Source organism: Episyrphus balteatus, chromosome 3 (genome assembly GCF_945859705.1).
Source record: "Episyrphus balteatus chromosome 3, idEpiBalt1.1, whole genome shotgun sequence".
In the NCBI taxonomy this organism is placed as follows: domain Eukaryota; kingdom Metazoa; phylum Arthropoda; class Insecta; order Diptera; family Syrphidae; genus Episyrphus; species Episyrphus balteatus.
In genome coordinates, this window is record NC_079136.1 from 20754056 (window position 1) to 20776559 (window position 22504).

The 22504-nt window shown below is 30.6% G+C and overlaps 2 protein-coding genes and 1 long non-coding RNA gene across 3 annotated transcripts; 2 read left to right on the plus strand and 1 right to left on the minus strand.

The window, feature by feature from the left end:
* Positions 1 to 514: 514 nt before the first annotated feature.
* Positions 515 to 3104, plus strand: LOC129913073 (uncharacterized). The gene is made up of 4 exons (XM_055991496.1): positions 515 to 739; positions 819 to 1031; positions 1128 to 1209; positions 1807 to 3104. The coding sequence occupies exons 1-4, from the start codon at positions 675 to 677 to the stop codon at positions 3079 to 3081; spliced, it is 1635 nt and encodes a 544-aa protein (XP_055847471.1). The 5' UTR covers positions 515 to 674; the 3' UTR covers positions 3082 to 3104.
* On the minus strand, positions 1194 to 6837 carry LOC129913077 (uncharacterized). The gene is made up of 2 exons (XR_008771978.1): positions 6688 to 6837; positions 1194 to 1528 (listed from the first exon to the last, which is right to left on the minus strand). It is a non-coding gene; the product is annotated as an uncharacterized LOC129913077 (long non-coding RNA).
* On the plus strand, positions 6806 to 11028 carry LOC129913074 (uncharacterized). Its single transcript, XM_055991497.1, has 3 exons — positions 6806 to 8047; positions 9942 to 10214; positions 10299 to 11028. The coding sequence occupies exons 1-3, from the start codon at positions 7253 to 7255 to the stop codon at positions 10773 to 10775; spliced, it is 1545 nt and encodes a 514-aa protein (XP_055847472.1). The 5' UTR covers positions 6806 to 7252; the 3' UTR covers positions 10776 to 11028.
* Positions 11029 to 22504: the final 11476 nt, after the last annotated feature.

Sequence of the window (22504 nt, forward strand, 5' to 3'; positions counted from 1 at the left end):
ACAAAAAATACCAAGACTGGAAAATTTCGTACGTCTTTCCCCGCAAAACCCTTTTGTGTACAGTGCTGTCTGTGAATATATGTGAAAGCCACCACGTTGGTAAATGACGTTAACACGCACACATTTATAGATTCACGACATTCACCACACAGCGGACACGAACACAACGATAGGTTCACGACATTCACCACACCTCGCAGCTTGTAGGCAAACGTCAGTTGACCGCCAAGTTTCCAGTCTTGGTATTTTTTGTTTAAGCCTGGTACGCTGCTCGCGCTAAATTTTAGCTCCCATACAAATTATCGAAAATTTTTAGCCGAGATAAAATGGATCCCATACAAGTTATCGATAACTTGTATGGGAGTTTTATCTCAGCTAAAATTTAGCGCGAGCAGCGTACCAGGCTTTATGGGTAAGGGTGACAGCGCTGTCGAAGATTCCGTTTGGAAAATCGTCATTAAAAAATCGTTGCGTGTAAACCTCTGTTGAATTTAAACCCTGATAATCTTGGTATGGTTCATCTATGGTCATCCCTCGAGGATGATCATCCTCATCAGCTGTCAGTCAACCAGAAAATAAACAAAATACAAAATTTACCAAAACAAAAACATCGCAAATATTCATGCTGTTCTTGTTATTTTTTTTATTCTGTTATAAAAATAAAAGCACCAAAAATGAGGAACTGCTCAATAAAGGACTGCAAATCGTACGAACTTCCTCAGCGCATATCCAAACATAGGTAAGATAAATAATATTTTCTTTATTAAAGACTTAAAGACCACCTTTAATTTATTAATAATCCATTAATCACTAAAAAGATTATTTCGTGGAGGCCAGTTCGATAAAGATTGGATAGAGGCAATTAGGACCTTAAACGGTCAACCCATGGACATTGCCACACTTCCGAAAAGCTTTTCTGTGTGCAGTATGCATTTTGAACAAAAATTTCAAATAAGACTTGGAACAAAAAATAAACTAACTTACGATGCGATCCCAACACGTTTTCCCAATGGATGGAAACAATCTGATGAGTAAGTTTAAAGGTTGAATTTGTTTTTTCATTCAATTTTACAAATGGTCATGTTTTAAATAAATGTTCCTCAAAACAAAATTGTTTTAAATTTCAGTGGAGTCAAAGAAAATAACTCAACGCATCTTATTTCTAAACAAACCAAAATGAAAAAAGACACCAATTCGGAAGTAACTCAGGTAATTTAATACATATTTGTTTTTATTTTTGTATAAAAATGTTTCAAGTAGAGGGGTAATTCCATGAGAAAGTTGAAACGAGTTTTGAACAAATTATACAGAGATTTTTACTTTTTCCAATAGAAAATTATTTATATGATATGATTTATTGCGAGGTTAAGTTTGGGGGCAAGATCTCCCTTTCTGGGCCGAATCGTCTAATTTGATATTTCATAGTTCACAGTCAAATTGTCAATTTCCACTTTTTTGTATGCTCTTCAGCCCATATAGCAGCAACAAAATTGTGCAATGTGCCTATCAACCATAGCCGATTCCATCCCTGAAAAGATTGGAAATGTGTTTGATTTTAAGAATTTTTGAGAAGACTCAAATCAAGCCTTTATAGTCGGATCTATCGATGTATCCGTCAGAGCTGAAATTCTCCGATTTCATAGGAATCATGTAACGAGATCTGGTAAAAACTCTCCAACGGATACCTCAACAGGGCTGAATATATTTTTAAGTGTTAGGATGAACCAAATTCAAATATGTACTACCTTTGATTTAAATCACAAAGTAAATAATATGAAAGTAATTATAATATTTTATAAATTTCAGATAGATCAAAAACCACCAACAATTTATTGTGGAGTTTCTCGATGTCGAACTAACAACAATAATGAAAACAACATTTCACTATTCGAAATTCCAAAATATATCCGAAATAGTCCATCTCTATTAGACCAGTGGTCTAAGGTTCTTAGATTTGAAACATATTTTCCAAATAATTTTAAAATTTGCAGTTTACATTTTGAAAAAAATCAAATTCTAACACCTTTAAAGCAAGGCAACAAAGAGGTACATCCTTTGCTACGACCAAATGCAGTTCCATGTCTTAATTTACCTAAACCAACAAATAATAATAAACCACATCCAAAAGAAAATGATTGCGTTGACAAAAGCAAGTATTTGGATAATTTTGTTAATTTTTTGTCAGAACGAAGCGATTATAGTGATGTGGAAGAAGAAGTAATAGACGAAGATCAAGAAAGTGATGTATATGATTCAGACTCTAATACAAAAAGTACACAAGTCAGTTTGAATTCATTCCGTGGTTTTGGTTCTTATTTTGATACGGACGAAAAGCTTAACACACTAACGGGATTAAATAACAAAAGTTTATTAGATGCCTTAGCCAATGAAGCCCTAAAATTAATAATAAACGATGACAATTTAGAAATGACAATGAAAGATAGAATTCTTTTAACCTTGTGTAGACTAAAAACCAACCTTGACTTTGAACAATTAGCTATATTATTCCAAATCGAAAAGAAAACATCACAAATGTATTTTGCTGAAACTATAAAATTGTTAGCAATAACTCTTCAACAATTTATATATTGGCCATCAAAGGATGAACATATGAAAAATTTGCCAGAGTGTTTTGAATATTTTCCAAATGTCAGAACAGTTTTGGAATGCATTGAAATAAGAACACATTCTGAATGCAAGCTTTTTGTAGGATTCGCTCCATCTGGATTAATCAATTATTTGAGTACTGCGTTCAATGGGTTCTATTACATCAAAGAAATGTTTATTAAAACAGATTTGCTTAAAATACTTGAACCAAACGATGCTTTAATAACGGATTATGATTTTCAACTTCAAGATGTACTTTTTAAGGTAGAAATTGAGATTTTAACACCTCAAACACATCATCGAAAGAATGAAATAATTGCAGCAAAAGCTCACATTGAAAAACAAATGGAAAAACTTAAACAATTTAAAATTCTTTCTGGAACAGTTGATAGATCATTAGTTCCATTAATTGATGATATAATGACTGTTTTGTGTGGTTTAACAAATATTTTATTTGATAAAAGAACGAAATAAAATTATATTTTGTTTAAACATTTTGGGAGGTCTTTTCTTATAAAATATTATTGTGAGATTGTCAATTTGTCGAAATAAATTTGTAGGGAAAAAATATTTGATAGAAGAACACCATTTTCAGATAAATTTTTATTGACAGACAGGAAAAAAAACTCTAATTCGTATGATATCGGACAAATTTCAACTTCGACGGATTTCTCAATTGAAACAATAATGAAAATTATCTCAAATTTTTACTGGTCGAAACAGGCTCTCTCTTGCAGGCGAATGAAAGTTGTAATGGTGTATTCGAAAAGAAAATTTTAGGTACGATTTAAGGTCGAGTTTGCGCAAAAACCATCTGATTAAGAAGATACAACGAGGAACTGTTCAATGACACATAGAGCGAATGAACATGGAAGCTCCAGCCCCTTACTCTTCAACACGAAGCCAAAGTTTACATGAAACAGAGTGAGACCTAATCTAAGGACTTGATGTGCAAAATTTAAAATGGCTAGCTGAACAACGATCTGTCCGACGCATAACTTAAGTAAGTTGAAAGTTGATGTACTCAGTATTGGTATTAAAAGTAAGTAAGTAGAAAATTCTATAAAATAAGGCACCTAAAACAAAGATAATTATAGCGTTTACGTTTGGAAATTTTTAGAATTGTCGGTAACAATCCGATTCAGAACGCCAAAAGAACAAATTTTAATCCTTTTTTGATAATCAAGTTTGTTTGATACCGGCCAATATGAATTAACCCTAGTTTACATCCCCAAAAAACTTACTACTTTTCTTGCCTGGGGTGTGTTACACCCCAACAGTTTTAAAGCGCATGTATTTGTTTAAATTAATGTTCTGGTGCCTTGTTTACGTTATTTTTCAATCGAGTTGACATTAAAATTGTTGTTTAATGGACACGTATATTATCGGCAAAATTTTAATCGATTTTGTAGAGAAGTGCAAAAAGCTTTGGAATTTACTAAAATTAAGTATGAAAATATTGTTTTATAAAATAAATGTTAAAAGTTAAATATCTTTGTAAATGTATTTTTTGTTTTAGTGTGTAATTTATATAAGTAATTGAAAAAATATAATGACTGTGATGAAAAAGAAAGGGCAACACCGTTGAAAGTAATGCTAGACTTTGGTTCCAAAACCCAGGAAACAAGTTGTGCTGCTTTCAACACAGCACTTTTTTTTAGGGTGACCAGCGCCGTAAGGCGGCTACAATCCGCTGTGGATTTGGGCCTTAACCAACAAGCTTCTTCAACACAGCTCATTGTTGAAAAAGCAGTTTTCGGACCGCAAATAAACCTGTCATAATATTGGGCTATAACCTATAACGGAACAAAAGAAGTCGACGTGTTTGACCAAATGGTATCTTTATATTCATGTTCTCATCAAGCCAATCGGTGGCCCATGGTTGTAGGTATTTTACAATTTGTTGGATTTTTCAGCCTTGATTTTAACCCTCATTCAAGTAATTTAAAGTTATTTAGAAACGAAAAGCTTATCCAGCTTGCAGAAGAGCTAATGAAAATGGAGTTGGATGATCGTTCGCATCCTTCTATAGAAAAAGGGTTATCCAAAGCTAGTCAAGTCTCACCGCACTATGAGAAGATAGTCGCAGGTTTTTTCGATCAGTTGATAAGAAGCTTCCACGAAAACAGGCATTGCTTATTTAAAAAAAAACGTTAGTAAAAATGCCACCTTTGTCCCAGAGCAGGCGTCAGGAAATCGAGATGCGATGTTTGTGAAAAAAAAAAAACACTTGTCATCGCCACATCAATACGGTTTGTACTAAATTTCTCCCAGAACTTTGATCTATACCAGAATAAGTTTACGCATCGAAATGTTAATTATAATTTACTTATAATTCATGAAAAATAAAATAAACACTAAAAAATTGATTTATTTCACATTTTGATCATTGGGGTGCAACACACCCCAGGCAAGTGTGGACGACCTTTTTTCACACGAAATTTCCAAAAATCCAAGTTGAAGCTCTTTGATAAAATAAAGAAGAAAAGTATTCAGAAAAAAGAATTTTGTTCACTGATTTTTTATCCCAAGTCGAAAAACTGATTTTCAAAAAAGTTACAAGCATTTAAAAGTCGTCTGGGGTGTATCACACCCCAGGATGTAAACTAGGGTTAAAAAATAATTTATCTGACCCCAACTAAACTTTCTTTTACATCATTACCATTTTTTACTTGCGATACACATGCAGACCTTTTATATTTAATGAGAACCAAAAGAAAAATAAGCTTTTGAGTGAAGGAAACAAAAAAACCTCGAAAAAAGACCATTTCATCCAAAGTAACTGAATGGCGTGAATGACTCCTATCCTGTTACATTGTTACTGACTACTATGTTTAAAACCAGTTTTTTTTTAAATATACTTAGGTTCCCTTTACCCAAAAAACACCTTTTCACTCATAAATTCATATTATTTTTGGTTCCGAATTCCGATGACAAATTGAACATTTACACTGAATTTAAGTTTTTGCAGAAAGGTTACACTTTGGCAATTTAGCTTTCATAAGGTTCAATGCAGGCTATTTTTTGCCTTCTATAAGAAGAAAAGGACAGGTCTAACGCAAATCATTTTGGCGCCATTATCGAAATAGCTTAGGACTTTACTTTACAAGTAATCCACAAGCTAATAGCTTGTGACGAACAGCGTAAAATTAATTTTATTAATAATAAGGTAATACATATTCATATTAATTTTTTAAAAGAATGAATGTGTGAGTGCTTCTGTTTCTGATTTCAAATCAAGAAGGGAATTTCACTTCTTTTCAGAAAAAGAACGGAGCATCCAGAATCATTCCGGACGACCAAACAAAAACGACAAATATTACCACCCCCAAATTTGTTTTCCTCATTAGATAGAGCATTGGCTGAATATCATTACTCTGATTTTTCGCACTCACGCGGCCGTCATCTTGAATTTTAGTTTTTTTTTTTTAAATACCTCGATTTCTATTTATCCTACATAAAAGTTGTGTATGCAAAAAACTTAGGATATTCAATTTCGCTTCTTTTATGTCAAAAACACTTTTTCGATATTCTAAATATTTAAAACTTACAAGCCAAAAAAGTTAAAAAAAAAAACGAAAAAAATGACAATTTTAAAGTTTTGAGCACTTTTTATCAAAATTATGAAAAAATCCTTCCAAAAAAAGATTTTTCACCTTAAAATTTTCTACAACTCTGCTAAACAACTTTTTTTGTATCGCTTTAAATACAAAAGTTATTAATACTTTTTTGTTAAAAAATACCGAATGAAGAGACTTAAAAATAAAAAAAAAAATAAAAAAAGCTATAAAATACTCAATAATCAATTAAATTAGAAAAAAAAAATAAAGAAAAAAGTAAAGATAAAAAACACAAACAAAAAAGAGCATTTTTTGGGTACGAATTTTGCCATAGTTTTTTTGGTACTTATTCTGAATTTCACTTTTTTTTTTAATCTTTACCCACTCCCTCTTTTCCGTGATAAAAAAAACACCCTTTTACTTTCTTTAGATTTCTATCACATTTTGATTTTAATTATTGAAAAAAAACAAAACCTATCTCAATTTTTTTGGGTTTCATAAAAAATACGCATATACACACCTTTTCTTCAAAGTAAACATACCATTTGGGATTTGGTTATAAAACCCGATGTAAAAAATTCAAACAAAATACCCTTTCACTAAAAAAAAAACCTCTACCTACGTAAATCCTAAAGCCAACACAAGTTCTCATTTTATTTTAATAAATTCTACTTCCCTCTAAATTCCCTGATAAAATATACCTACTTCTTATCAAGAGGGGACCCGAATTTCGGCATTATATGCCATTCTCTCTATTTTTCCCCTTTATAATACAGCTATACCCATACACTTGAACAAACATTATATACCTACAAATAAGTCTCGTAGAGATAGGGTAACGAGAAAATTGTGTATATTTTTTCACCCCAGTTCAAAAAGAACCCGTATATTAAGAAGTTCCCCCGAGCCGAATAAGAGAGACAACGTTGGTCGACGACGACGACCGGGGATTTTATTTTTGTGTGGTATTCCATCTATTCAGTGTGCCATCTCATCTCAAATAATGATAGGTTGTTATTGTTTGATGGAACTTATAAAAGATAGTTTTGTTATTTAATAAGTTTATTAAAAACCCTTAAAAAATAATGGCATCTGCATCTCAACAACGACAACGTACCGAACTAACTATACAAGAAAAATTAGAAATTATAAAATCCTTAAAGAATAAACGACATTCGTCAGAGGATCTACAAGACATTTACAAAGTCAGTAGACACACAATAAATCGAATTCTATCAAATGAAGATCAACTCCGTTGCACAAAGAACTCCAGCATTCGTCGAGGCAATAATAAACTAATCGATGATGCCGTCTCCAAATGGTATCACTCAATGCAACAACAAAATGTATTGGTTAATGGTCCCCTTTTGCGAGCCCAAGCTGTGAGATTTGCTCGAATGATGGGAAATCATACATTCGAGGCAAATAATGGTTGGCTATGGCGATGGCAACAAAAAGAAAATGTTAAATTTAATACATCAAGGAGAACGATTGAAATAAACAAAGCAGTTAAAGGGGAATTAGATATACTTTCAGCTGGTAATAAATCAGTTCAAAGTTCTTACGGTGATTGTAAGCCGTCTGGATCTTGGCAACAGATGGTTGATCATTATGGGGGTGGTGAAAATGCATCGGTTCAAAGTTTTGGTGATTCGAATGCTTCGGGAACTTGGCAAACAACACAGGGGCAGCAGGATGAGAATGGATTGGAACATTCTGAAATAGATGTCAAACATGAATCAAATGACTCACAACGAAATCCTTTCGAAGCTGATGTTGTTTTTGAAGTTGATAGTGAGGAACATGATAATTGTGACAATGAAGATAGCCAAAATACTAACTATCACTTGGGTTTGAATATGGATCCAGATGAAAAAAGGGTAAGAATTTTTTTTTAGAAAATTAATTAACCAGAATTAGAGAATTAGCTAAAAGCAAAACTAATTTTTCGTTTTTGTGAAATTCCCCTTTTGCTCACCATTTAGAAATTATATATATTCTTTTCTGCCGCACTGCAGTATTGCCAGAATATTTTCGAGGCAAGGAGCCGATTTTGAAAAATCTTGGAGACAAAAATAGCCGCTTTCAAAAATGGTCCAATAAAACGCAAAAAAAATGGTGGCATGAGATTTTGAATTTTTTTTTAATTTAAAAAAATTAAATTTTAAATGAAAATCAAATGAAAAATGTATGCAAATTTCTGCTATAAAATGCTTTGATTTAGGAGCCCCAAATTGCCAAGTGCAAAATTATAAGAGCCAAAATCCGATAAATTCAAAATCATAATTTTAAGGAGCGAGTTAAAGTTCAAGGAGCATGTTAAGCGATAAATAGCCGGCTCTCGCTACACTGCCGCACTGTTGTCCCAAATGGTCTTTCTCGATGCAAAAATCATATCATACCTTATGAATGAAATTAATTAAGATAACTGTAAAATTTGAAGGAAACTTTTAGGGCTGTTAAAACAATGAATTTCAAAGAATTGTTAAACAGGGTGTTGCAGAATCATTGACCGAAGAAAGATTTTCTTAGAAAAACAGAATTTACAAGAAAAACAATTGAAGTAAAACATTATAAGTTGTCCTTTTTTTGAAAATTGTGTTAAAAACCAAAACTATGACGTCCTAAGTCTTTATAGGGTGTTCCAAAATTAAATTGATCACAACAGTGGATGCTTAAAGTTAACAAACAAACATTCGAGAAATGTTTTTAATAAGTATTCAGCCCTATCGTGAGTTTCACGTGAAATATTTTCTGCCGGGAATTTTAAAAGCTATCATGAATTTCACCCGAAGGGAATTAAATGGTTGATTCTTGAATATATTCTAAGAAAAAAATGTTCTAGAGTTAGTCTCTATCTGCAAATAGTTCAGTCAATAAGGAATCCAAATTTAGGGAAGAACTAAAAGTTGGTATCACTTTGGTATACCGTGACTCACGTCTTAATTCTTAGAAGAAATATTATATTTTGTAACTGCTTTTAAATAATTTTGATATCTTTTTATTGGTCAGATATTATTTTTTCAAGGCTGTTCCTTTCCATTCTTGGCCGTAATAATTTTTGACTTTGAGATCAGTACGAAGTTATTTGCCGCATTACCTTCGTTTTTTAAATCAAAATCGTTGCAGTTTTTGAGAAAAACAACCTTTTCCATTTGGCCACATGGAAAGAACCATTAATTTTAGTCCTAAAAACAATGTTTTCGAAAAAACCCTTAATTACGAAGTTTGTCGTAATTACCTTCCGAGGTGTAGGCATGCAGCTCGAGATAGTGAAAGACAGACGAGACAGAATTGCGAGACCTACTTTTTTGAATTCTCTATCATCGTATTGTCATGTCTGATTGTTACCTCGAGTTTGATTTTTTTCCGAATTCTAAACTTACCTTTTAATTCCTATATCGCAAGTAGAAAAATTAAAAATCCCTAGAATTAAAAAAATATTTACAAATTCAAAAAAAAAAAAATTGGAATGGAATATTATTTGATACAAAAAAAAAACAATGTTTCTAAAAAACTTATTGGTCCGTTTTCAAAATAATTCTTTTTTTAATTTTCAAAATTTTTAACGTATTTTACAAAAATTTTCATTGAAATCAGTAAATTCACTTACGAAAAAATCAGAAATCAAGAAAACGGTTCTACACAAAAAAAAAATTGCTTTAAAGATTGTTAAACCTAGCCACATAAATTTATATTATAGCTACTTCAATTCCAAAATCTACAGACATTACAAACATTTAAAAACTTATCTGGATTATTATTTTTTTAAAGATTATTTCGCAGGTAACCACAACGTTTAGATGCTTTGTATGTCATAAAACGGGAGACCTAGTTCCATTCAATGATCAATCTTTTGAAAGGTGCTTAAAATCTATAAAATTTCGACGTATGAAAAGATTAAAATATGGCGAAATTATATTAAACCACGATGCCAGATTTAATCTTGGTTATCACAAGACCTGTTATGCAAGTGTTATTCAAATGAAACAACATTGGAGACAAGAATATGAGAACATGACGGCAGGGGCAGAGATAACAAAGCTTGTAAGTAAAATTTTGTATCTTTAATAAAACAAAAAATCATGTTCTAAAATTTATATTACAATTAATTGTTTTTTCTTGTATTAGGATAATGAAGATGTAGCTTCTATGGAATCGCATGAAGAAAAGAGTATGCAACATCAGTCATTTGAAGTAAAAAACGAACCCATTCCCAACGGATATCGAACAAATGATTCTGAAGACGAATCTGAAAAATTACATTTGCCAAAAAAGCGAAAAATAAGCAATGACAAAGAAGAACGTGATATATACTCAATTTATGGTGATTATATTGCACGAAGATTACGTGCAAGTGCCAGCGAAAGGGAAATTTGTGAAATTTATACTGCACAGCATGATATTGATGACATTATTTTTAAATTATCCATGGGTTCTTATGCCCGAAAATCGGAGAGTAACCAGAATAAGAAAATCGATGAAAATAAACAAAATCAAGGACCAAATTTGATCACAAGAGAACAAGCTTTTTCATCAACAGAAATCTCCAGTAAAAAAACAAATAGTTTTCCAAATTCCCGACCAGAATCTGGTGTAACCAATTAAACTATTCCAGCAATGGTTCATGACTTATTTCGTGATAAAAAAAATTAAAACAAAATGAAAAATTTAATTAAAAAATAATAATAATTTGTGTAAATTATATTAACTTATAGTTTATATTCATAATTATTAGAGCAAAAAAAAACATGTAAACATTATAAATAGCAACCTTTTGCAATTTGTTTATCTATATTAGACAAATGAAGATTAAATAGACCAAAACTCTAAGTACCTTTAAATTTAAATATTGTGTAGTTTTAGTTCTTGTATTATTATTAATTTATTTATGTAAAGTAAAAACTTTTAGTTTTGAGTAAAGTTAACTCAGTGTTATTAAAAGAGTAACTGATGTTTGATTTATTATTTTTTGAATTTTTTTCAATATGTTTATGTAAATAAATGCACTGTTAAACATTGGAAACGTTGTAAAAATCATCCTAAAGACCAAAAAAAGAATTGGTCAATTTTCTTCAGATTTCGTATGTAGGGTTTTTGGACACTCTTCCAGATGGAATTTTTGGACATAATCAATTTATTTTATTTTTCTCAAAACGGTTTCAAAGATTTTAGAAAAAAAAATATTGTAAACATTTTTTCTAATAGTGAATTTGTTTCAAAAACTTTGTTTTGTTGTTAACGACTAAACTGACTTTTTTATATACATAGGAAAATTAAAATTGCTTTCAAATAAAATTGCTTCCTAATAAAATTTTGAATAATTGAAAAATCAATTTCATTAAAAACGTTCAAAATTTTGTCGGGATCTAAATTTTTTGTTCAAAATTATGCTTATCAAAATTTTGTTTTTTAAAGTTCTGCTTTCCAAAAAGTAGGTATACGCGCTTTTTAACATTTTCCAAATATTTTTTTTGTTGTAAAATCACCCTCTTACTTGATTAACCCATTTCCGGCGGCTACCAGTTCCAGTTGACTTAGAAAATTGAAATTTTACACACTTGTTGTTTTTGATCTAATTAGAAGAAATGTGAAAAAAAAATTTTGGAAAAGCTTCTGGTTTTCCGGGAAATTCATGTTGCGTTTTCGCAACGCTTGCCGAAAATGGACCTTATCAAAATTATTTTTGAAAAAAATTTCTTACATAGAATATACATCAGTTTTATTTGAATATTTTTATGAAGAAATGAACTAGATATAAATACACTGAGTATTAAAAAATTGTTGAAAACAAAATGACAAATTGCGTTCAAAAATTCTACCTCAAATTTTTCAAGAGCTCAAATTTTAAAAGTCCTAAAAAAACACGAAAAAAATTTTTCACAAAAAAATCCAAAAACAGGTCGATTAGATAATAAAACTTTCTTTCAAAATCTATTTTTAGTTTATTTTAATTTATAATACGTTAGGTTCCAGAAGTCTTCAAACATGACGTTGCGAAAACGCAACGTTAGCCGGAAAGGATTTACACAACTTGCTGATTATTTGAGTACTTACACATTGTCATTTTTAGTATTCATCTTTTTTTTTTTTTGTTAACATTATTAATGAATTTAAAAATATTAAAAAAATGTTTTTAATGTTAAATATTTTTGAAAACTAACAAAGAATGAATTAATTTATCAATCAAAATTTGCTACTCAAGATGTGTAAAAATGTCAGTTTATGCATTTTAAAAAATATATTCGACAACAAATTTGAACCACAGAATATTCGTTACAAAAACCAGAATTCTGAAAACCATAATTTCTATTAATAATTTTCATTAACTCGAAAAAATCAAATGAATTACATACCTCGATGTAAAAATTCTTTCTTGTACAAGAAACCAAATGATACCTTCTTTTTCTTATTTGAATGCTTTAGAAATTTGAGAATATGGTGATAAACGTTTTTGAATAACTATAAAGTTTTTTTATACCATACAAATAAAAAGAATAAAATCATAATTTCGTAGTTAAATTCTGATTTTGATCTAATTTCTGAAATAAAATGGATTTAAGAACAGTTCAAAAAATATTTAAAAAATAGAATATTTAATATTTATCGGCCGCGATCATGTTACACATCAGGAGCACAGTTACGAACATTCTACTTTCTATTTTTTTTGTACTTTTTAATTGGCAGGACTTGTAATATAAAATAAATGGCTTTTAGTAAGATCGATTATATCTGTTAATATTAGCAAGTTTGGTTGAAATCCCGAAAAGTTATAAATTTTGTGATTTTTCATCAAATCGTCATGTTTCGTCTAAAGAGAAATTTGTACTTTTTTAAATGAAATATTTAAAAGTCTTAGCTATTTCTTTTTTTTGTAATAAAAGTTGGGAACCGATGAAAATATAGCATACGATTGTGATTATTGTGATTATTGCCCCCATGTGGGGACAAGACCATTTTTTGTTAGATGTTTTTTAAAAACTTAATCTTTAGTTAAGTATTTTTTAATTTATTTTTAATGATGAGATTTCCTACAAAAATAATCAAAATTAATAAATAAACACTTTATTTTAATTAAAAGATGTTTTTTATATTGGTTTTAAGACGGTTAAACACTAAAGGGGCGGTCTTGCCCTCACTTTCTCTATATGAATTAGAAGAGTGCAAATTAATCGTTTTCGGAAGCTTCCACTTTTGCATTGAAATACAGAGTAGGGTCTTTGATTTTTACTGCAGATCGTCTCCCGTTTTGGTTTCTTTTATTGAGGTTCGTGATCTTCCATACAAGATCAATAGAAGATTTGAAATATTATGATGTTAGATGCTACAAACCCTTTATTTTTGTGGGAAAACACCGACCCATAGGTTCAAAATTTTATTAAATAAAAAAGTTACCGACTCATCATTTATGAATACTTTTATTACGTAACAACTTACTTATAATCTAATTTTTAGGATCAAATTAAAAAAATAAATGTCTGTTTTTTTATTACAAATTTACACGCTTTTATACACTTTATAATATGTGAATATAACTAAATTAAAATTTTATCTGTTTCTTTACATATTGAATTTAAAAACATTATATTACTAACAGTCTTTGGAACTAAAAGATTCCTTTTCTCCGACGTTATATTCCCAGCTAATGCAAATAACCTCTCCGAAGCCGAACTACTTGCTGGAATAGATAAAATCCGTGTTGCCAATTTCCATAAATTTGGATATTCCAATTTATGATTTTCCCACCAATGTATTGCATCAAACCCTGAAATAAGGTGTGTCCTTAATCGAGAATATCTATCAACTTCATCAATTATACGTTCCGTAACTAAATGTGTAACAGTTGTTTTTTCTGATAATTCTGGAAAAAAGAAATCCAATTCTTTTGAAGTTGATGGCATATCAGTGGCAGTTGAACTTGTATATGATGATAAATCATCCATTTTGTCAACTTCAATTTTTATATCATCTTGAATTTCTTGATCTTGATGAATACCTTCATCAGCATTAGCATTTTGTAATATTTCTGCTACACAAAAATCTTTAATATCTGATATAACATCTTTATCTTGCATTGAATTCGATGGTGGATAGAGAAAAACTGCAGCTTCATGATATACACTTAAATTCGGAATCCATTTAGTATCCACTTGCTGACGAATGTTACTTTTCAAACTTGCAACAGCAGGATTGTCTCCTTCTGTAACTTCACAAATCTTTAAAAGACGGTTTATTGATGGATAAACAAAGCTGATTGAAACGTTTTTAGTGTCTTGTAGTTTCGAAGAAATCGTTTCGAACTTATCACAAAGTTCTGTGAGAATAGTCAGAATATTCAAATCGATTTGTGATAATCTATCGATTTCTTCCATTTTCGACAAAATTTCATTTATTGTCGACCAGTTATTAAAAACTGATTTAAATAAAACAAGATTCGAATTCAAATGGGTAGTGTAATGAGCTTTAAGTGTTGTTGGCAATAAATTACTCAAGTTACTCTTTTTTAAGTATTTTACAAGCTTTTGGCAATTTTCAATCAATCCTTGCAATTCTGTTGTACTATCAAAAGCAGACTGCAAAACGCTTTCGAATAAATAATACGAACAATTTATTCGTTCATAATCTTTAAGTGCATTTCGAATATTAGGTCTTTTGTCAGTTACAAAAATAATTTTGTCACTATTCGAACTATTAATATCGAATTCGGAAAGAATACTTTGAATTTTTCGACCAATAGTTTCAGCGTTCGAATTTTCATAATCCATAGATTTAATACCCAAAACCATTTCATGAAACTGTTCATTTTTCACATAGTGAAAAGTGGCGCCCAAGAAATTCCGTTTTACAAAATTATCCGTCCATACATTCGTCGTTATAGTGGCTTGTCCATTTTCGATAATTTCATTGATTTCCGTCTTTTTTTCGATTTTTTTCTCTTCCGCTAAAGTGTTAATCTGGCGGGAAACACTTTTTGGATGCGGTAGTAAATCTTCCACATCTAAATTCTCTCCACAAGCAGCACCAATTTTGATAATCGTTTGTACCAATTTTCGAAAACCACTGCCAGCGACCGAAGAGCATGGTCTACAATCTTCTATAATCCATTGTGAACATGCCTCTAACATGATTTTCTTCTCTTCTGGGCCAAGTTGTTTTAATGGAACTTCGTTCCTTTTGATACTATAACAAGCGTGTCGAACTAGATTCGATGTTTGTTTGCCATTGTATTTGAAAATGCGTTTGCAAGTTCGACAGTAGACGTAATTATCTAAAAATTGACCATTTTGATCAATTATTTCGGCAAATGTATCCCAGATGAGACTTCTACCACGTCGCTTTGATGTAAGTGAATATTCACCATTAGATATTTTAGTAATTATATCTTCTTCCATTTTGTACATAAAAATAAAATATAATTTAGGTACACTCACAACGCACAGTTACACAGAGTAAAAATAAAATATGAATCATTGAATACAACAACGAAACCCCTACTGGCTTGAATATGAATTCGTTTCGGATTCGTTTTGTATGAAAATACAAAGCATATGAAGAATGATTCGTATTTCATTTTCAAATGGCGATGAATATGAATGTGCATTCACATACACATAAGAAAATTGTATATTGTATATATGAAAAAGGGGAAAATAACACGATTTTTTTCTACATCGTTGAATATTTAAGCATCGTTTCATTGCATGAACGTTTCACTATTCAAAGCAAACAAAGCTTTCGTTTTTCCCCTTTTGTTGAATTGTTTGAGTGTGTGATATTCGAATGTGTGTGAATATACTGAGTGTTTCAAGTAGCTCATAAAATAAGATACCCTTTTTAGAACTTGTTGCAGTTGCAGGTCATTCTGGTGGTGTTTCGTTATAGTTAGAATTTCAAATGAAGTGTAATGAATTCGAACCCAAGCAAAATACCTAGGTACTTCCATAGTGTGCAGTTCGATTTTAATATGAAACAGGTTTCCATATGTTTGTATAGTAGCTAGGTACCTACCTACTTGTTAAACTTGAAGGTGCGCTTTATTTTATATCTTTATTTCTGCAATAAAGAATAAAGAGAATTCAAAGACTTTAACGCATAGAAGCAGCTGAATTCTTAGTCGGAAGTGATTGTAAAATGAAAAGCAATGTACCTATCTACCTAAGTGGTGGAATCTGGAAAACTAGGAACAAGAAATAACGAATCAATTTTGTTATCTGGTTTCTTTTATAATAAGAAATCAAACAATAGAAGAATAAGGAGACTTGTATACCTATGCAATGCATTAATGTTGCATTTATTTGCAATGATGAAAAGGTTTTTTTTTAAACGTAACCATCAAGATTTTAAATGAAATATGAAAGATAATTTAATATTGAAAATGAAAAAAAAAAAAAATAGAGTTTCCACTTTTAAAATGGGACCTTAAATGTGCCAACCCTATTTTTGTTATGATTTCGAAAAGTAAGTAATGGTGTAAAAAAAATGTAAAATCGAAAATCAAAAATCATCATCAATTGTGGCTTTTAAGCTGTTGTACGTGTAGAGCTCCATGATCTATTGACCAAAAATTGGAAGTCCCCAAAACAAAATTTCTGTTGAATTAACTGAATTAGATCCATGTAGGTAGGTGCTTAGGAGTTAATTATTGTTAAGTCAACAGAAATTTGGTAAAAATAATTTAATCCTGAGGACTTTAGTCAAGAGAAATAGGTGTGTTTATATTACGGCTGGGCTAAACTGGACAAAAAAAAAAACGCAGTCGGGGCTATTTAATTTAGATGTTAAATGCAACAGCGCCTTAGCTCCTTTCATCACCTATTGAAAAGACTACAGCAATAAAAACCCGTGCGTCCTAAGCCAGAAGTATAATTGCCGGAAGCGTCGTCGGACGAAACGGAAGGGAACAGCGCTCGCAACCACACTCGACGGATGAAAACTTATCAAAAAGTCAAAGAAAACAATAACAAAAACGTGGATTTGACATTATCTCCTGACTGCTTCCTCCAATTATAGTTCTGGCTCTAGTTAATAAAACTAGGACTCTCGGGTTTTAATTTCTGTTTTTTTTGTTTTTTTTTTTTTTTGAAGTTTTACTTCTTATGGGACGGGACGGTGGGTATGAAAATTTGTTTTTTGAAAAGAATGTCAAAGGGATTATGACGCGATCGCCATCTCCAAGTTAATTGGGCTGTCGTTTCAACTTTAGAGTTGATAGTACTTTAGTATTTAAAAATGCAGTACGGTAAAAAAAACACACATAACACGTGGCAAGTAGCATGTTTCTTGTCGCAAGTTGCATGTTGCAAGTAGCACGAGGCATGTGGCATTCATACCCCGTTTGTATGACTGATTTAAAGATCGAATTGAAACTGAATCGAAATTTCGATCCAGGTATATGGAAGTACCACATCGAGGAATCGAATTGAAATAGAATCGAAAACACAATTTTTCTTTTTAATATATTTGCAGTAAGATAGAAAAATCTAACCAAAAACAAAGTGCAAGTAAAACTAGATATCATTAGACATACATACAGTGAATTTGCAAATAAGAAGACAATCACATACAATTTCCACCATAAATTATATCTCGAGTATTCAATTCGTTAGGTATGTATATATGCATATTTTCGATTCGATTCAGCTCCCCGAGTTGGATCGGATCGACAAATCCAGATTCAATTCGATTCAGGTATATGTATATAGACCTAAATCCTGATTCAATTCGGATTCAAATCGCCATACAAACGGGGTACCAGTATGCAAAATGTGACAAGTTGTATGTGGCAAGTTGCGTTTGGCAAAAAAAGCGTGTGGAAAGTTGCTTGTAGCAAGTTGCATGTGGCAAGTTGCATGTAGCAAGTTGGATGTGCCAATTTGCATGTGGCATGAATGTAGTGTGGGGGGAAAGGAAGTCAGATTGTCTTGGGTTAAGGTACGGAGATAGCATCAAAAAATTTCCTAAGATCACCATAAGCTGAGATTGTTAAAAAAATACGCTGTTTGATTATTTTAATAATAATAATATAAAACAAAAATAATAAAAATTAATAATACCAAATGAAATTCATTTTATATACTGAGTGGGAAGTATAACTTCAGTCGCGTGTACATACATACACTCTTTCTTTTTAACGTAGGTAGGTACTTAAGCAACCAATATTTGATCAATATCAATTTCTTAATCGGTACCTTACTAACACACTTATAAGAAACTCTAATTTTCATTTTTGATGTAAATGTTGCCAAGATCGAATAAAATGCATTTGTTTTTGTTTGCTATCTAACATCTGGTTTATGATAACAAGTCCATTTTACTTTTTTACCTCCTACCTCCTTGGCTAGCGTCGTAAATACACCGCATAGATTCACCGTATGCTTCCCATCTAAAAAGCCGGTAGGTGCATATGTACCTATTTTATGCTATATAAATTGTTGCTGTGTGAGCTGTGAGCTATCGAGGTTTCAGTTTACAAAAGCATGCAGGCTAGTTTAAAAAGAAAACATTAATTTTTTTTTTATTTTTCAATTTTGGAATAAATTCATGAACACCACATTAAACTGATATTCGTATGAATACTTGTTTATTTTTGCAACGGGTATTTTGCACTTTGTGATCTTTTAAACGTATAAAATACGTCTGGTATTATAGACTATTTATTTAAAGAGGGGAAACAAAAAAAAAAAATGACGCACACTTGGCACTTTACTTACACAATCGGGTGCAAACAAGATTTTGTTTGTAGGTATATTTCTTTAAATTCTCCTTATTGAGTAGGTAGGTAGATATGATATAAATAAGTAATATGATTGGAACCAAATGAGAAATGGAACAATGTGGAATAGAAAAATGAAATAAATATGCTCAGCTCATATACTAACTACGTACGTATATATTTATGTATGAGAAAATCTCATTTGATATACCTACCTACTCGTAGGTCAAGGATTTTCAATTTTTCTAAGAAATAAATAGAAATAAATGCAATTTAAATAATGAAACAAAAGGTATAGGAAATTTCCTAAGGATTTTTGCCAAAATGCTAGATCAATTAAAGATAACAAGGTACTCTGTTTAACAACCTAAAAGTACCTAGCTATATAGGTACTGTAGCTACTACGTACTCAAATTGATGAAAAGAGATAGGCTTTTATCAGTGTACCTACAGACATTTTTGCGTAATTAGCAAAGTAAATTAAGGCATACGGTATTGCGGATACCTACCAGAGAACCAAACGAGCCGAGTATTGTTTACGAACATCGAGTACTTACTCGAAAAAAACGATCTCGAACAAACAGAATCAACACAACTCAAATATGTTCGAGCTTTCCTGTTTAGGAGTATGATGACTCGTAAGTAATCCTACATTTCAAACGAGTTCAAACGATCATTTTTCTTTTCGAGTATAATCGAGTCAAATGATCGTGAACAAAATGTTTATGATCAATGTGATCGAAATTACTCGAACTGGAAAGGAAATGTTCAAAGTGTTCGAGGGTGGTTTTTCTTGTAGCATAAATAAAAGAGAATCAGTTTGGTACACAAAAGCAAGTTACATTTGTTTTATTTAAATTAATTAATTTGACAAGATAATGAAATGAAGAAAAACATATTAGAATAAAATTAAAGTAAATACAGAAAAAAAAAGAAAAATTAAATAAAACTTAATGCTAGATACAAAAAATTGAATAAATTAAATTAAGTTAAAAATCATGACACTTGTATTTATGAAAAAAAAAAATATTTATATTGGATTTATCTTTAAGTTTGAATTCGCAATCATCAAATTATTTACAGTTTCTGGGTTCAACCTCGATCGTTGTAGGTAATTACCTACACTACATTATAAAAAATTGGGCCTTAGTTTAGCCATAAATAAGTACATAGGTAGAGGTAATTTACTGAAAGAAGTCTAAACGCAAATAATGAAGTAGCTAGGAAGGTATATTTTATCGTTACAGACTACCTAAATCCAAATTTAACTTTATGCTTCATATGCTTTATACCTACATAGCTACTTAAGTTTATTTTTAGTCGTTTACAATCATGGAGTGGGGTTTGATGTTCATTAAAGTAGGTAGATATGAACTTAATAGGGGATGAAATGAAGAAAAAATTGAAAAATCTAAGATTTTATGTGCTTTTTGCTACTTCAGGCTAACAAAATTAACTCGAAATTCAAAAATCTGAATATGGATTTTGCTCAAAAATCACACAAACATGCACTATGCACACGCTCAGATTTTATCTTCCATTTGCCAGCAAAAATATCTGGGAAATTTAAACAAACAAATCTTGAAGGTCCAGCACGACGAACCTCATTAATTTTGTTAAGATTAGACTGTATTTTTAGAAGAAGACTGAAGTTAACGTTATTAAGTAAAACATTTGATAAGATTTGGAACTTAACTAAAACTATGGTCAGTTAATAAAATATAATCCAAACCAGAGGTTACCAGATATGTATTATGGTATGGGTATCTCTGATATAAACACGAATTAAAAAGAGATGACTCAATAAGCAAAATAGTTTTGATGTCAGTTGTTAAAGGACGTTTCTAAACGAGACCATCATTCATTGCTGGAAGTTAGTCACTATGCCTGAATTTATAAATTATTTATTATCATACGTTTACAATACGTTCACAGAAGAATAATATATTTTTGTAATTAGATGATGTGTCTTCTGACAAATCTTCGGCTAATATAAGCAATTTTGAATTGAATTAATATTCTGAAACAACAATAAAATACCGGTAACATTCGGTAAGTCGTAACCCGCAAGTCTTGGATCTAGAGCACTAAAAGAAAATAAACAAGGATATGAAGTGAACGTTGCTCATAAGAAAAATTTTAGTGTTAAGATTTCAATAAATTCCAAAAACATTCTGGATGATTCTCGAACAAGATTTTGCATGATTTTCTTCCTTAATACACATAGGTACCTACCTATATTCCATTTTCCATAGACATGTACAATTATACATAAATATAACTGAATAGTAGGTAGGTACATATATAAGGTGGTAACAATTTTGCCATCTGCGCATGTTCTTGCATAAACCCTATAACCTACCCATTTTTTACCTGATTCATATCATAACAACAAAAACAAAATAAATACGAAATTTCAGGATTCTGGAATATTCTTTGTCATGCTGTGTAGGGTAGATAGAAAAGGGATTATTGAATGATGGAGATTGTAGAATACTTAACTATACTTTTATTACATATACAATTTTAATTTTGTTGACAAAGAATTTATAGGAATGTAATTTAATAGCTATGCACCTATGAACTACAAACAAAATTAAACTTTATTTTATTTAAACAAATGTTTCTTGTAGGTAACTGAGCAAAAAGTTACTCAATTTTCATTTTAAACGCAAAACAATAAAAATTATAACTACAAGTAAGTAGGTACCCATCATTTTAATGAACATCGAAAAACGATAATTTTCACTGTCCTGTTTTTGAAAAATTGATAAAAAAATTTAAATTTATTGAAATATCCAAAAAACAATAAAAACTCTTTGATAAAGATTCGTTGATAGAGATAAAAACCCTGTAGTACTTCTACATTTGGCAGGTAAGTACCTACCTTCTCTTATTTTTGGACCTTGAAATACTATTCCAAAAATTTGTTTAGTGCTGAAAAAAACCTAGGTATAGTAGGTATTTAAGTAAATCGACTATATTTTGTTTATTCTATGATAGGTACCTCTACCTACCAACAAACAGTAATGCTTTTGTCGTATCTTAATTTCATTGTTATTTTAATTTAGAAATGACAAATTAGCCGTTTTTTTTTGGTAACTCAGTATTTAAGTCAGTAAAATTTTGCACGCTAAACAACAAGAAATGACTGCTCATCCTAAAGAAAAGTTTTTTATTTCTTGGTTTACAGATATATTTTTTTCTAAATTTATACTTTTTTTAACCTTCAACAATAAAGGATTTATTAAAAAAAATGAAAGCAATCGTTTGCTGTTGTTTACAGCATAAAATGTTAACTCAGTAATTTACAGAGTAAAAAAAGTAAATTATAGTAAAAAAAAAAGGAAAATTAAAAAAATAGTACGTATACGCCACAGTAAACTAAGAAAAATGTATACAAAAATTGTTATAAAACAGACACGTTTTTTTATTTGTTCAAATTATTTTATTTTGAAAATCTATTTTGTACAAATCTGCATAGTGAGGAAAATATTCATAAAAGAAAAGAATTGATGAGGTATCATTCAGGATTCATATGTATTGTGTCTAAAATAACAACCCTTTCTTTTTGTCATTGAAATTAAAAATACCTTCCTACGAGTATACAAATGCTATACCCACT

Coding starts and splice junctions, on each gene's coding strand:
- LOC129913074 (XM_055991497.1), top strand. CDS start 7,253: ATGGCATCTGCATCTCAACAACGACAACGTACCGAACTAACTATACAA. Junction 8,048..9,941: donor TGGATCCAGATGAAAAAAGG/GTAAGAATTTTT, acceptor ATTTTTTTAAAG/ATTATTTCGCAGGTAACCAC. Junction 10,215..10,298: donor GGGCAGAGATAACAAAGCTT/GTAAGTAAAATT, acceptor TTCTTGTATTAG/GATAATGAAGATGTAGCTTC.
- LOC129913073 (XM_055991496.1), top strand. CDS start 675: ATGAGGAACTGCTCAATAAAGGACTGCAAATCGTACGAACTTCCTCAG. Junction 1,032..1,127: donor GGATGGAAACAATCTGATGA/GTAAGTTTAAAG, acceptor TTTAAATTTCAG/TGGAGTCAAAGAAAATAACT. Junction 1,210..1,806: donor CCAATTCGGAAGTAACTCAG/GTAATTTAATAC, acceptor TATAAATTTCAG/ATAGATCAAAAACCACCAAC.